Source organism: Carassius carassius, chromosome 35 (genome assembly GCF_963082965.1).
Source record: "Carassius carassius chromosome 35, fCarCar2.1, whole genome shotgun sequence".
NCBI classification, from domain to species: domain Eukaryota; kingdom Metazoa; phylum Chordata; class Actinopteri; order Cypriniformes; family Cyprinidae; genus Carassius; species Carassius carassius.
The window spans coordinates 11,786,218-11,800,054 of NC_081789.1; the positions used below are offsets into that span (position 1 = coordinate 11,786,218).

At 35.5% G+C, this 13,837-nt stretch overlaps 2 protein-coding genes across 4 annotated transcripts in view; both read right to left on the minus strand.

The window, feature by feature from the left end:
• The window catches only part of LOC132115957 (uncharacterized), a 17,580-nt gene extending 12,001 nt beyond the window's left edge, over positions 1-5,579 (minus strand). Inside the window, exon 1 of one of the 3 annotated variants that reach the window (XM_059524400.1) lies at positions 5,454-5,579. The gene's annotated coding sequence lies outside the window, so the exon portion shown is untranslated. Of the gene's footprint in view, positions 1-1,265; positions 1,876-5,453 lie in introns of those variants that run through there. The other 2 variants (XM_059524401.1, XM_059524399.1) reach the window with 2 other exon arrangements.
• otulina (OTU deubiquitinase with linear linkage specificity a) lies at positions 2,628-5,564 on the minus strand. The gene is made up of 3 exons (XM_059524038.1): positions 5,454-5,564; positions 5,124-5,245; positions 2,628-3,060 (listed from the first exon to the last, which is right to left on the minus strand). Exons 1-3 carry the CDS (start codon positions 5,562-5,564, stop codon positions 2,628-2,630), a joined length of 666 nt encoding a protein of 221 aa, XP_059380021.1.
• Positions 5,580-13,837: the final 8,258 nt, after the last annotated feature.

A 13,837-nucleotide genomic window follows, 5' to 3' on the forward strand; every position in this document is an offset into this window, starting at 1 on the left:
GGGCTTTTTCCCATAGCGTCTTAGCAAACGCAGTACAAGTGTAGTATCAACAGGGAACATACTTACAGGCTGTGAGTCAAAAGCACCAGCACCAGCAACAGTGCCAACAGACACTGGCATTGCTGGCTACAGTCCTCGTCCTCTGTAATATGCACTGCACACATCTGAATATTTGGGTTAAACTGTCCAGGAACAGTGTATTAAATACAACTAACCCACTGTTTTGGTGTTCCCCTTATGGAAGGCCAAACAAAGTATTTTCGCTTTAACAATGAAACACACAGCATCTTCAGAACATGGTGGTGGCGGCAACAGCAAGAATTAAAGTTATGCCTTCCTTCTTTGTGTGAACATTACACAAATCTCCCCACATCATAAAGTAGACATGTGGGGGTGTGTTAGAATGAGCCGTTTTAGGTAGCTGTGGTTGACTCTTAACTTTTATAAAGAATATCTCTTTGAACCTGGGACTTTATTATTTGCAACTTTATAGAACTCGTTTATGCACCAAGCGCTTGTAACACTCCAAAAAGAAAGAAAAAAAATTTAATCGTGTCATATGACCACTTTAAAATCCCTAGTAAGGTATATTTTTATTAGGGAGTTTCCATTAGTTTCCATTTACAGAAAAACCCAAGAGCAAATTCTTTTTTCTTTTTTTTTTTCTGAAATCCATAATATTACAAAATATTCCACAATGTATTTTCTTAAGTAACCTCAATATGTATTTTATTTTTATGACAGTTATTGTGCCATCCTCGGGCAATTCACGAGTCACTCCATAAACCAGAAGGACACAAAATATAAACGTCCAGTTTTTTTAAAAACCTTCATTACAGCTATTTCAGAAAGCCAGTTGCTATACAAATAGACTTTCAATTTTTAAGGAGACTTTCACGCTATATGTTTAGTTTTCCATGTAATTGATGCGTTTTAGTGTTTGTACATTATCACATATGGTGACTGAGGTTGTTTTGCGGCGCAAGGCACAAGTGTCCACAGCACTCAGAATGATGACATTGTTTACCACATACACTATTGCAACAGTCTGCTCTACACGTAAGTATATTTAAAGCACTTTTTCCCTTACATTTTCCTTTAAGCAAACAGAATGCATTTAACTTGGATTCCCAAACTCAGCGTTATTTAATAAGACCCTGTCATGTGAACTGTCAACATCACTGCGTGTTAGATTAATCGATACGTCAGATCGCCAAAATTTGTATGACAGAAATTTTAAAACAATCAAATGTCATAAAACCTACCTAAATGTTAAGAATTATCCATTTAGTTGTCAAGACAGACGACCACTTTATGCGTCAAGGAAGATCGACGTGTATTAATGACCGTATGTAGTTTCACTTTCCGTCTATGAATATAATCCCCACAGGAAACTGTGAACTTCAAGGTTCTCTACTGATAATATGGTTTCTTGTCTAATAACGTGCTTTTAATTAACCAAAAGAGGGAGAAAAACAGTCGAGCCAGAGAGTGCCTTCATTTCTTTTATTCGGTCCTGTTCTTCCTTTATAGCTCTTGAAGAGGGCAGTGCATGGTCTCAGATTAAAGGAATGCAGTGAAATCTGATTCTAAAGGTCTCCACATCCATTAGACACACACCTACACAGTACACAACTATCTTGAACCTGCATTAACACAGTCTGTCTAAACATAGCAAAGTTTAAAAGGTAGTACACTTCTGCATACTTCTAAAAAATATATATATATATATATTTATTTTTACAGAATTAACATACTTTAATATGTTTCTGTATGAACAGAATGTGATGTTTTTGTACACTATAATGCACTTAATTACTTTTGGACATTTATTTGTTATGAAATAAAGAGATGTTTAAATTGTTTAGATTTATAGTTTAAATTGAAATGCCACTGCTTAAAGCACAAAAAAAGTAATTATTAAAAGAAATGTACTTTAACTTTTTAAAAGTGTGCATAAGTGTCATGAAACAATCATTTAAAATGAACTAAGTAAACTTGTGGATTTCGATTTCATTAAAATTATTTGGAAAAACATATATATATATATATATATACTTTTACGATTTGAAGTACACTACTACAAGTGCACATTCAGTACAAGTATGTGCGCATTGAATACAATTATGCACACTTTTTCCATCAGGGCAGCTTTGTGACCTCCAAATTGTGTCAAGCTAAAGCTACTACTCATATATGCGTAATAAAATATATTGTATGTGTCTAAAATAGCTCAACTTAACGTCAGATAAATAATTACATAACAACTTGATTAAATATATAGCTTTTATTTGGTGGTAAATGGTACAATGGTAAATGTGTGAAAAAAATGTTAATAAAAACAACTGGATGGAGGTTGACTGGAAAGAATTCATTTTCCTTTTGAAACTTTACATCAGATCATTTATAATATAAAAGGGTATTAAAAAGTACAGTTGAAGTACAATCCAGCAAAACTGCAGTTCAATTGAAATCACAGCAATTGAATAATTAAAAAAACAATCTCCTTAAATACACAAATCAATCTGAGTCAAATAATGCACAGGCTATTTTCTTTCCAGGAATTTGCTTGTTGTTTCCTGCCCACACAGGATGTTATTCAGATACTCTGCTGCAGTGGTTCAACTTCAAGTGTCTATGAGCTGCTGAATGTGAAATTTTAATTCTTCAGGGAGCCCCAGTTCTGTTACTACGTCCAAGCAGCACTTCAGCAGATGTTTCAGACTCTCTCCAGTAGAGAAAGAATGCTGGCAAAGAGTTCTTGGTGAATCTTCACTCATGCCTCCAACATTTCCACAGCAATCATTATTCACTCCACCTCCCCCACAACAGCCCCCATTATTTGAGCACCTAGATTCTCCACCTCGGTTGCTTTGCTCGACATTTAGGTCCTCCATGTCATCCACCATCTCAGTCATGCTAGGTGGAGGCCCCTGCTGGGCTTTCCTCATGTCCTCCACCAGTTCATCCTCATGCGTCTTCAATCTCTGTAGCAGATCAGTAACTGATGCTAAAGCCGGGCTTCCAGGCAGCTGAACCTGACACCAGCATCGAACAGCACTGTGGAAGGAGAAGAAAATGCGACAATGGTCAAAAAGAAAGGACAAAATAGCTGTAGGATATGAACAGGCATAGTGGCACAAAAAGGGACATTTTTAGATTTGATTTAAACTGCATGGTCCTTTTTTAACAAGTCAATTTAGCATGATTGACAGGTCTCCTTACACAAGTGCAAAGTACTAAAATATTAATTTAAAATTAAAATATTAACATTAAATTATTTTATTTCGATTAACAAAAACATTTCTAGTAATTTTAGTTAATAATAACCCTGGTCTAAACTTGACAAGTGTTATTATTATAGTATTTATTAACATTTGCTTTAGCTTTCATTTGTATGCTTTCAATTAGGGCTGGGCGATATATCGAATATTAGCGATACTATCGGAATAATTTTGACGACGATGTACAATTTGAATATATCGGGAATATCGAATATTTCAAATTCAAGCATACTTTCCCAAAAGAACGCGCCGAATGTCCAAAAAAGGAACCTGTAACTGCTGACTGCTCTACGCCCCTCTACTACGAGAGCTGTAATGATAGCGGTTGCCAGATAACAAGAGTTTAAATCTCCCAATCAGAGCTCCACTGTTACAAGGATACATTTTCTTCCCGGTGTTTGCTTATTTTAAGCAATCTGGCAACCATGCGCACGTGCGCACTCCTCATTGCGGAAGAGCCGCCGACGATAATCTGAAAACACTAACAAGCTGGAATTGAGCGATCTAATGAAAGCGTCGTTCAGCCGGTCTGTGTTCTGTCGTGAGATCTCAACTGTATTGTTTGCATTTGTGATCGCAAAATAAATGCACTTACTCGACCGCTGATGTTTGAATAGAGAAACATAGGCTATGGCCATTTGGAATTACTATTGGGGAATTTCACTGATATGTTTACCAGTTTCCATTCCATAATATAGACAGAGAGAATGCAAAAGTCTTTGGTATTCATTTATATATATATATATATATATATATATATATATATATATATATATATATATATAAGAAATAGCTATGTGCTTCAGCAACTAGCTCCCCATCTAAGAGGGTTTTTAGAGTCAGTAGGAACATAGTTTCATGCCACAGAGCCTCTCTTAAAACCACAGACAGTTGACAGACTTGTGTTCTTAGCTTAAAAACTTGTTAAAAATTTAAAATAAAATACTTATCCCAGTTGCATAGTATAAATTGTGAATTGCATGCACTAAAAAGTTGACAGAATGCACTTTCTGTAACTGTTACTTAATTTGCACTGCTTCAGTTACATATAGGCCTACATGTATTCATTAATAAAAAGCAGTAAGTGATCTCTTGGTCTAGATTTTTTAACTGCTTAAATTAGCTGTTTAATCTAAATGTTTTTTTTTTTTTTTTTAATGGGCAAAAGAAAATCATGTTTTATTTTTTATTATTTAAATGCAAACATATCGAGATATATATCGAATATCGTAAAAAATTTGACAATATCGAGATATCTTTTTTTTTTTGTATATCGCCCAGCCCTACTTTCAATTTAATCCTAGGTTTTAGTAGTTTTGCTTTGTGCTTATGTCATTTTTATTATTTTACTAATATTTCTATTCAGCTTCATTTTATTTGATATTAGTTTTAGCATTTCAATAGAGTTAGCGATAACAGCGCTGCTTGACATGCAATACGAATCCAAAATGATTGTTAATGATTGTTGTTTGTTTAAAACAAATGCCATTTATTTTGACGTTTTGTTGTACTTTTTATTACCAGAACGTTCTGAGAATGTTAGTTTTTGTTTTAAAAAAAACCTGCACAGAACAATCCTAGAACGCCAGGTATTCCCTAACAATAGCAAATAGAAACCATACATTGCATAGAAACCATCAGTGGAACATTCTGTGTACACTAGTAATGTATTTTAGAGCGTCACGTGAACTCTTTACTTGTAAAGCAAAATGATTATATTATATTATTCATACAAAATACCTATATAGTGTAGTTAACTAGATAAATATTATTTATTCTCACTGTTGCGAGGTTTTTTTTGCACGGATTTATACTAAAAAGACCAATGCAGCTGCTTACCTCATGATTCCTTTAAGTTGACCGAAGACTGTCATTTTAGCGGCTCCTTCCGTGTAGCCCATGTTGAAACCAGTTTGTAGAGACGCTTCTTTCCCTGCATCACTGCCATCTCTGAAACCATCCTGACAGAAAACCACACGGCAGTCGTTTCTAGACTGCGCTACTTTCACCCTGCTTTTTCTTTTTCACGTCAACAGTGAACGTGAAAACGTGTGGAAAAAAACTCACGATGCACGAACGATCACTGATTTAGATTGGATAAAAACGATACCAAAATATTTCAGTAGAAGCATGTTTAAGTTCAATATTAATAAACGACTAGTCACGTACCTTTGCGCGTTTTTCCATGTTGTATTTCCATTCTTTGTTCTGCAGACTAATATCATCCACATCCTCGTCGAACACATCCTCGCTAGACGCCACTAATTTCACCCACGACATAATGTTGCCAAGCTAAGGTAATCTCACTGAGTGTGAACTCAACATGAAAATGTATTTGATGAGTACTTGTTTGGGCCTTTGACAGGATCCATAAACCACATCAAATCCACGTGGTCATGTGACTGACCTCATCAGAAGAGCTTTTCTTCTTCTGGTCGCTTCTGGGCGTATTTACACATTGTATCGCCACCTGCTGGTCTGCGTGTGCAGCGCAGGAGTTTATTTAACCTGCGATGTAACGAATCATTTAAAGTGATGTCCTCTTGCTTTCTCTGCGATTAATTCTGGACTGGTATAGTTTGCTTATTTAGAAATGTTATATTGGTTGACATGCCTATAGTCAATCTAACTGATACAATATGTGGTCAAACTGGTTTTTCACAGCCTAAAAATCTTTATTTTTTTTTTGGTTATTACCTCACAAGTTTTTCTTTTTTTTTTTTTTTTTTTTTTTTTACAAACAAAAAATAAATAAATCTCTTTCAAAGTAATTCATAAATTTTATCCTGTTGAACTCATTATATTGATGTAATTGCTCTGTTTTTGCTCTTTGCACTTGGAAACTGTACCCCACATCTGTAGCTAAAAAGTTATGTTATGAGGATGAATTATGATTTAATTTTAATTTTAATTTTTAAAATATAGATTTTGGATATTTTAGTTATTATAATGTGAATAACGAATACTTTATCGATTTTAATTTTTATTTAATTAGTTAAGTTTCACTATAAGTGTACATTTTCTAACAACAAAAACCCCGTTTCACTGTGTTTTATAAAAAATAAAAAATAAACAATTTTTGTACTATTCAACATAGTACCAGAGATAGTACTAATAGAAAGGCAATCAAACTCAATCTTTAAAATTTTTGAGTAACGCAAAGGTCCTGCATGTCTATATAATTGTTTCTTTTCTTTTCTTTCTTTCTTTTCTATATCCTTCGTTCCTCTTGCTTTATCATGTGATTTGTATTGTTTTATGTTTGTCGTTTAAAGCATAATAATAATAAAAATCAATAAATAATTAAGAATGTCCTTGCTTAATTAGATTTACTAATGATTCAGTGTGGATATTAACATAGTACCCAGTGAAGACGAAACTTTGCTTTAATATAGTTAAGTATATTGAAATGAAAAGAAATAGTTTTTAATACAAATTAAATTTAAATTATTGTTTATATATATATATATATATATATATATATATATATATATATATATATATATATATATATATATATATATTTATATGTACTGTACAGTACAGACCAAAAGTTTGGACACACCTTCTCATTCAAAGAGTTTTTTTTATTTTCATGACTATGAAAATTGTAGATTCACACTGAATGCATCAAAACTATGAATTAACACATGTGGAATTATATATGTAATTATATACATAACAAAAAAGTGTGAAACAACTGAAAATATGTCATATTCTAGGTTCTTCAAAGTAGCCACCTTTTGCTTTGATTACTGCTTTGCACACTCTTGGCATTCTCTGGATGAGCTTCAAGAGGTAGTCCCCTGAAATGGTCTTCCAGCAGTCTTGAAGAAGTTCCCCGAGAGATGCTTAGCACTTGTTGGCCCTTTTGCCTTCTGTCTGCGGTCCAGCTCACCCCTAAACCATCTCGATTGGGTTCAGGTCCGGTGACTGTGGAGGCCAGGTCATCTGGCGCAGCACCCCATCACTCTCCTTCTTTGTCAAATAGCCCTTGATGCCTTCAGTGTGAATCTACAATTTTCATAGTCATGAAAACAAAGAAAACTCTTTGAATGAGAAGGTGTGTCCAAACTTTTGGTCTGTACTGTATATATATATATATATATATATATATACCGCTAGATGCCGCTAGATTCACATTAAACTGTGTCTGGTTTCAACAGAGTTCGTCGTTCTGCGAGGTACAGGCAGTGTGTAGTGAATCGACTGTAAAGACATATTTATTAGTGTAACGTAATTGCTCATGGACACGAATATTGTTTTGCAGACGTATTAGCTCGATACAAATAGTCCAATAACGGAATTGTCCTGTATAAGGAATCTTATTGAAGATGAGAATGCGAGTTCAAACGACTCGAGCTACTGTCAATAGCCAGTAATGATATTTAGAGTAAACACTTCACTGGAAATTAAAGGAGCTGACAGTGATTGTTTCCCCCGGTATTCTGGGACAATTAGACAAAGTCAAAGATGGAATCATTTTTAGATTACCGAAAGCATTATAAGATCAATACATTAATTAAAGTGTCACCATCACTTAAGAAACATGACTTTATTTCTCAAAAAGTGCTATGTTAAATGAGCAGTCTAATTAATTTGGCTAGTCTAATTCAAAGTATTAGCCTATGTTACACGTGCTAAATAGACTAGTATTGTAACGTGAAGAGGATGAATCCACCTCAGCAGAACTGTGACCTTTATAATTATGCAAATTAAAACACCTCATTTATCTTTACTGTTATTTTGGGAAAGGAATAATTTTCGGGTATGCAACTTTTGAAATGAACTCTGCATGAGTCATTTGTCATCCTCAAAGGTGCCTTGCACGACAGTGAATAGTGCTTGATTCTGGTTATAAATTATATCTCATAATGGGCCCAATTTTTACAAGCTCGTGTGATGGTTCAGTCAGTGAAGTGGCACAGCAGGTCAGAGTTTCATGAGAAGAGAATCATCCTCTACTTGCCCAGTGGGTAGAAATGTATCCATTTAAGGTTCTTTTCCTCACCGTTAGCACTTTGTTCAGTGCTGATATCAGTGTGGAAAATCCAAATTCATCACAGGTGCTAGGAACCCTCAGGAATCCATGGTGAAATTTAATTGAAACCCCACCATACAGTGATTTTGCTGCTTAGATTCAGTGGAAAAGTTAAAAAGCTAAGCAAGTTTCAGCTTACAGTAGACTTTCACAACTGAAAAAAACCTACTCCCATTTCAGAAAAAAACCTAAGGTGAAATAATTATGAAATTATTATGTTGCAGGTTTATTTGAACGCTTCCTTCTATTTAAATACAGTAAACTATTTAAAGATTTATAACATTACAAATATTTGATAAACGAAATAAACAATATTTTTATATTTCAGAACTGTACAAATATCTTCAAAATCAATAAATAAATATGTATTTTAACAGTAGCTAAGACTTTCAGAAATAAATGTGTACTCATATTTGTAAGCATAAGGTGAAATAATTGAATTAGCATGTAGGTTGATTTGAATGCATTCAAGTACAGTAATTAAGAATGTAAAACAAACACTTTAAAACACTAATAAATGTATATGTATAAATCATTTATAAATTAATAAATAAAATATACATAAAAAAGTACTTAAAGTGAACTCACTCTTGTAAAAGTGTACAGTATTTACCGTAGTTACAAGTACAACAGAATTGAAAAAGTACGCATTTTAAAACATTTGTAAACACACATTTTTTTCTAAATAAATATCAATAAATAATAATAAAAAAATTTTTTAACTTTAAGCTTGCAGTAGATTTTAAGGACAAAAAAAAAACAATCAACTAATTTTCTATTGATTTCTTTCATTTGAACTCTAGTTCCAGCACTTTACAATGCTTTTAAAGCATGTTATCTTAGCGAGCAGCATCTTGTGTTTTCGTTTCTTGTACTCAGGTGCAGGAGATACGCTACAAGCGATGACAAACACATTACTCTCATCAATATTGCATTTTCCCTTTCTTTCGTCCGCACCACAGAGACAAAGAAAAGAGGTCCCTGCTTTATTTTAAGATGGGCTATTCTTCATCTTGCGCTTTGTGGGAACACACAGGAGAGACGCAGCCAGTGGACAAATGCATTTCACCTTGCACAGAGTGCATTTGCAAGAGCCGGACAACAATGGCCCAGAGAATACTCCGGAGGGCCACGGCTGAGGCCTGAAAATGTATTCCGAGGGGCCTGCGGATCCGAGGCTTTTTGCCGCCACACCTTCCTCCAGTGCTGCACTTTCCCCCTCACGCACTCTCCCTTCCTCTCTCGCTCTCCAGGAGAGCAAAACAAGCAGCCGGGGCAATCACCTGACACATTTCCATCCAATTTCCACTGCCGAATGTGTTCATTTTCGGCCCTAATGGCATGTCATTTCAGCGGAGCCTTTGGTCAAGAATTAATCCTGGAATCAAAACAGATTTTCCGGGGAGCAATCTTCCATCAAGTATTGATTTTTTTACACTCACAGAGCCTGTACTCCCTAATTTAACCTGACAGCACACTGCACAATGGACTAGAGAGCACCTTGGCGACTCGCAGAGGGAACTCTCTTGCGTTTTCTCTTTCTCTCTTGCTCCCACTTTTCACCCTCTCACTACCCCCACCTCCTTTAGAGCAGCTTTTCAAAAAGTCAGGGAGAAAAGGAGATTTTTGAGGAGAGAGGTTTAAAAACAAAGGACCTTGCGATAGCCACGCAGAAGGATGATGGGAGATCCAGACACTGTTTTACCTCTAATTATGCTTTCAAGTGCATCGTGTACGACGCATGTAGGGCCGAGAAGGGCTCTATAGGAAAAGAAAAAGAGGCAAATTAAAAGAAGAAAACGGGGAAAGAGAGAGGAGTGTTTTCCAGGGGCTATCAGGTATCATTATGGGCCTGTTGACATCCAGGACTCTTTGTGCAATGCACCTCTAAGATTTTCTCCTCCTCCTGCAGCCATTTTCTTTCCCTGAGTGGGTGAAAAGGGTTTCATCAGGGCCTGGAGAGGAGGAGAGGGGGGACAGGAGAGTCTGAATGTTCAGGGAGCAGCTGACCACTAATGAGTGGACCAAAAGCCTCTACCCTAAACCTGTCTCCTCCAGCTCTTATTGTTTCTCATAGAAAAGAAAAAGATGAGTTGCCATCGAAAAGTCTTAAATTATTAAATTTGCAAGTACATTTTGGAAACAGAGACGCATGAGAAATTTACTTAAAGTAGTATTTAAATAAAATAGCACTTTAGTCATAGAGATCTGGGAGAGAGATCTCAGATCTGCCTCAATCCAATCAACAACTGATATATTAAACCAAACTCCTGCACTATTTCTTTTTTATTTTATTTTATTTTTTTGACGCGTCAAAAAATGGAAATAAATATGACTTTAACTTTCAAGAACTGAAGTCATGGAAATTGTGGTCTTTGTGTTGAGCTGTGGTTACACATGTAGAAACAGGCAGTGGTCAACCAGGAGCATTGTATTTGACCCTATGACATTTTTTTTTAAATGAGCAATTAATTAATTAATTCATTCATTATTACATACATCCATTCATCCATTTACTTATTTGTGTAGTGGACAATCATTTAAGGAAATCGGCACATTAGGGCACAATTCTGTGAGTTTAAGCAGCTGTTTATAAATATTATATTATATTATATTATATTATATTATATTATATTATATTATATTATATTATATTATATTATATTATATTATATTATATTATATTATATTATATTATATTATATTATATTATATTATATTATATTATATTATATTATATTATATTATATTTGGGTAGTAGTTATGCACTATTCTGCATTGCATCCCATAGCCAGAGGTTTGTTGTTCGACTTACCTCAAAGTTCTACATACCGAACGCTAAAACGCCGCTTTAGCTGCTAAAGATAAATGGAGCGGAGGGCAATTGGATCTGTTGTCCCAGTCACATCTCCATCAGCATCAGAGGCAAGGGCATTATTTACCCTGCTGATAATGGAGAGGAGAGATGGATGGAGGGAGAGGATTGGGATGGGAGCCCATCCACTGACACCTCAGACAGGCTGTGAGCATCGGTAATTGCCCCTCCGGAGGCAACAAGGTGTGCACAAACAGCAGAGATGCCTGAGTGGCTTATATATTTGTGTATGCGCCTCGGAGTGTACGAGGTAGACGCGTTTGAGGGATACGGCGACAGTTCATTTTCCTAGAACATCGTCCCGCCACACGTCCACTGCTGAGGAGATAAGCCAAGAGAGCACCTCGCCACTGATGGAAAAACAAAAAGAACAATTTAAAAGCATCGGCATCGCGCAAACACACGCACATTCACCCACAACCGAATATTCTCCCTCACTTTCCTTTCTCAGAGTGTCTTGACTGATATTGAACAGTAATCCATTTGAGCTGCTGACATTTCATAATGTTTTCTCCTCTCTTGTCTTCCTTCTCTCTTTCTCTCTCAGGGCAATTTCTGACACTTGGAAGTTGAGCAGAAACGTGTTCCATTGAAGCAAGCAGTATATGAGAGAATTCTGCTTTTGAAAAGCAGCGTGAAGTCTAGCGTGAGGATAATTATTGCTTTCTCTGGCCTAAACAAATCGATCAAGATACGCTGCATTATCGAGACTTCTGCTTTTAAGGGAAGTTGGTCCACAACCATGACGCGCTTCTGCTTTTCATAACGGATCAGAAAACATTAAGAAAGCAGAATGAAAACAAGCATTGGTGCATTTGCCTACCTCATTTTATGATTAAGTTCTTAGAAATTATGCCTAGAAAATACAGCTCACTGTCACAGGTTTGTTTTAGAAAATGTTTGGAATATACAGTTGTTTGTATATCTGTATTGCATTAGACATGATTTCCTTTCTTTCGACTAGGGTGAAGATATAAATAATTAAATTGAATGTGACATGACATGCACATGTTCATGTTGAGAAATAACATGGGTCAAAGCAAATAACTTTCAAGTGGCCAACGAGGGAAATGCATGCCAGGGTTCAACAAAAATCATCAATGTGTATTAAAATTAAGCAAACCTGAACCTAACATGACATCATCAGGGGAAAATTCTGCAGAAGTGAACATTTAATTCCCACTGAGATGACATTTTGAAGGGAATGCACGAGCTGGAAAACATAAGAAAACAACTAGTGTGCAAGTTGAAGATTTCATATGAATTTGTATGATTTCAAAAAACTCATCATGAGGTAACACACCATTAAACCGGTAGTAGATTGAACAAATGTAAAAATGTTATTACAACTAATAAATAACCATTTTATTTAATTTACAAGATGCTTACAGTACATAGAAATTTTAAGGCATTCTAAAATTCATGTTCATTTTTCAATTTGATATGCTGTTTCCAATTTAAAAATAACATTAAAACTGCTAAATATAACCTAATGGTTCTAGACCTTCGGACCCCACTGTACCTTTCCTTCTTATTGCCCAAGTCACGTGTATCCAAAAGCAACTTTGGCTTATTTGTCAGAAAGAAAAAAATATCCCCTGTAATTGCTTCAAAAATGGAGCTGTTGTACTCTTTCCGTTTCTTCCTACTTGGCAAAGTTTTTGAAAAGCTTCAGCCCGAACGCCGAAGACAATGGTTGCAAAAATAGCACATCTCTGCACGTTCATTACAGAGCTAATGGAAAATATGATGAAATGGAAGACAAAACAAAAGAATATCAAATAGCACAACTTTTAGCCTACAACTGAAAAATACATCTGCTACTTTTGAAACAAGAAAGGACAGCACAAACATCTTCAACATCAGTTCTCAGCCTAATGTTAATAATTTATGTTGTGTGTGCTTCTTTATGATTAATATTTATTTATTTACCGCTCTTCAATTTGCCAGCCAGTCATGCTTTCAAAGGCTTCACGGACCATCACAAAGAGAAGCTGTCACAAACTTCAGAGTTTACTTTCAAAAGCCTTTCAGCAGAGAATGTGCTTTCTCTCTTAGAGACGGCTCATTATTGTTATCTGTTGCTGCAAAGAAATGAAATATTTATGCGAAATAACCCTGGCAAGATTCTTGTCTATTGACCCTATGGAAATCTAAATGAATGGCTGCTGACCCTGGAAGCCCGTGGGCTGTTGGTTTGCTTCAAGTGTGAATTCAGCATTGAAATCCTGTTCAGCTATAAGGAGAAAAGCATTTCTGTGTGACTCTTCACTTTATATCAGCGATTACATGGGAGGACGGCACATTACAGAGGACAGAATGAAAGACGGCTATTATTCAGAGGAAGAGACGAATTACTGGGAAATAAAGTGGGTTTAACATGGCTAGAATAGCTGGACAATGTTTCTTTTAAAGTCTAAACGGGATTGTTTTGCAGAATGAATGTTCAATCTTGTGACTCCACTACTCTGCTACTGTATGAGACAACAGTTTATGAGGCATCATTTGAAATATCTGCAAGTAATTTAAAGTTTTACTATCGCTACATAGCTATTGTTCACCACCACCACCATCATCATCATCATCGACATCATATAGCTGTTAAGCCTTTGTTGTTTTATAGTTGTTATATAACTT

Excerpts from the sequence above, each read along its gene's own strand:
- otulina (XM_059524038.1), bottom strand. The coding sequence starts at position 5,564 with ATGTCGTGGGTGAAATTAGTGGCGTCTAGCGAGGATGTGTTCGACGAG. Across the intron at positions 5,246-5,453 it reads ACATGGAAAAACGCGCAAAG|GATGGTTTCAGAGATGGCAG; the intron begins GTACGTGACTAG and ends GTTTTCTGTCAG. Across the intron at positions 3,061-5,123 it reads CAACTTAAAGGAATCATGAG|TGCTGTTCGATGCTGGTGTC; the intron begins GTAAGCAGCTGC and ends CTCCTTCCACAG.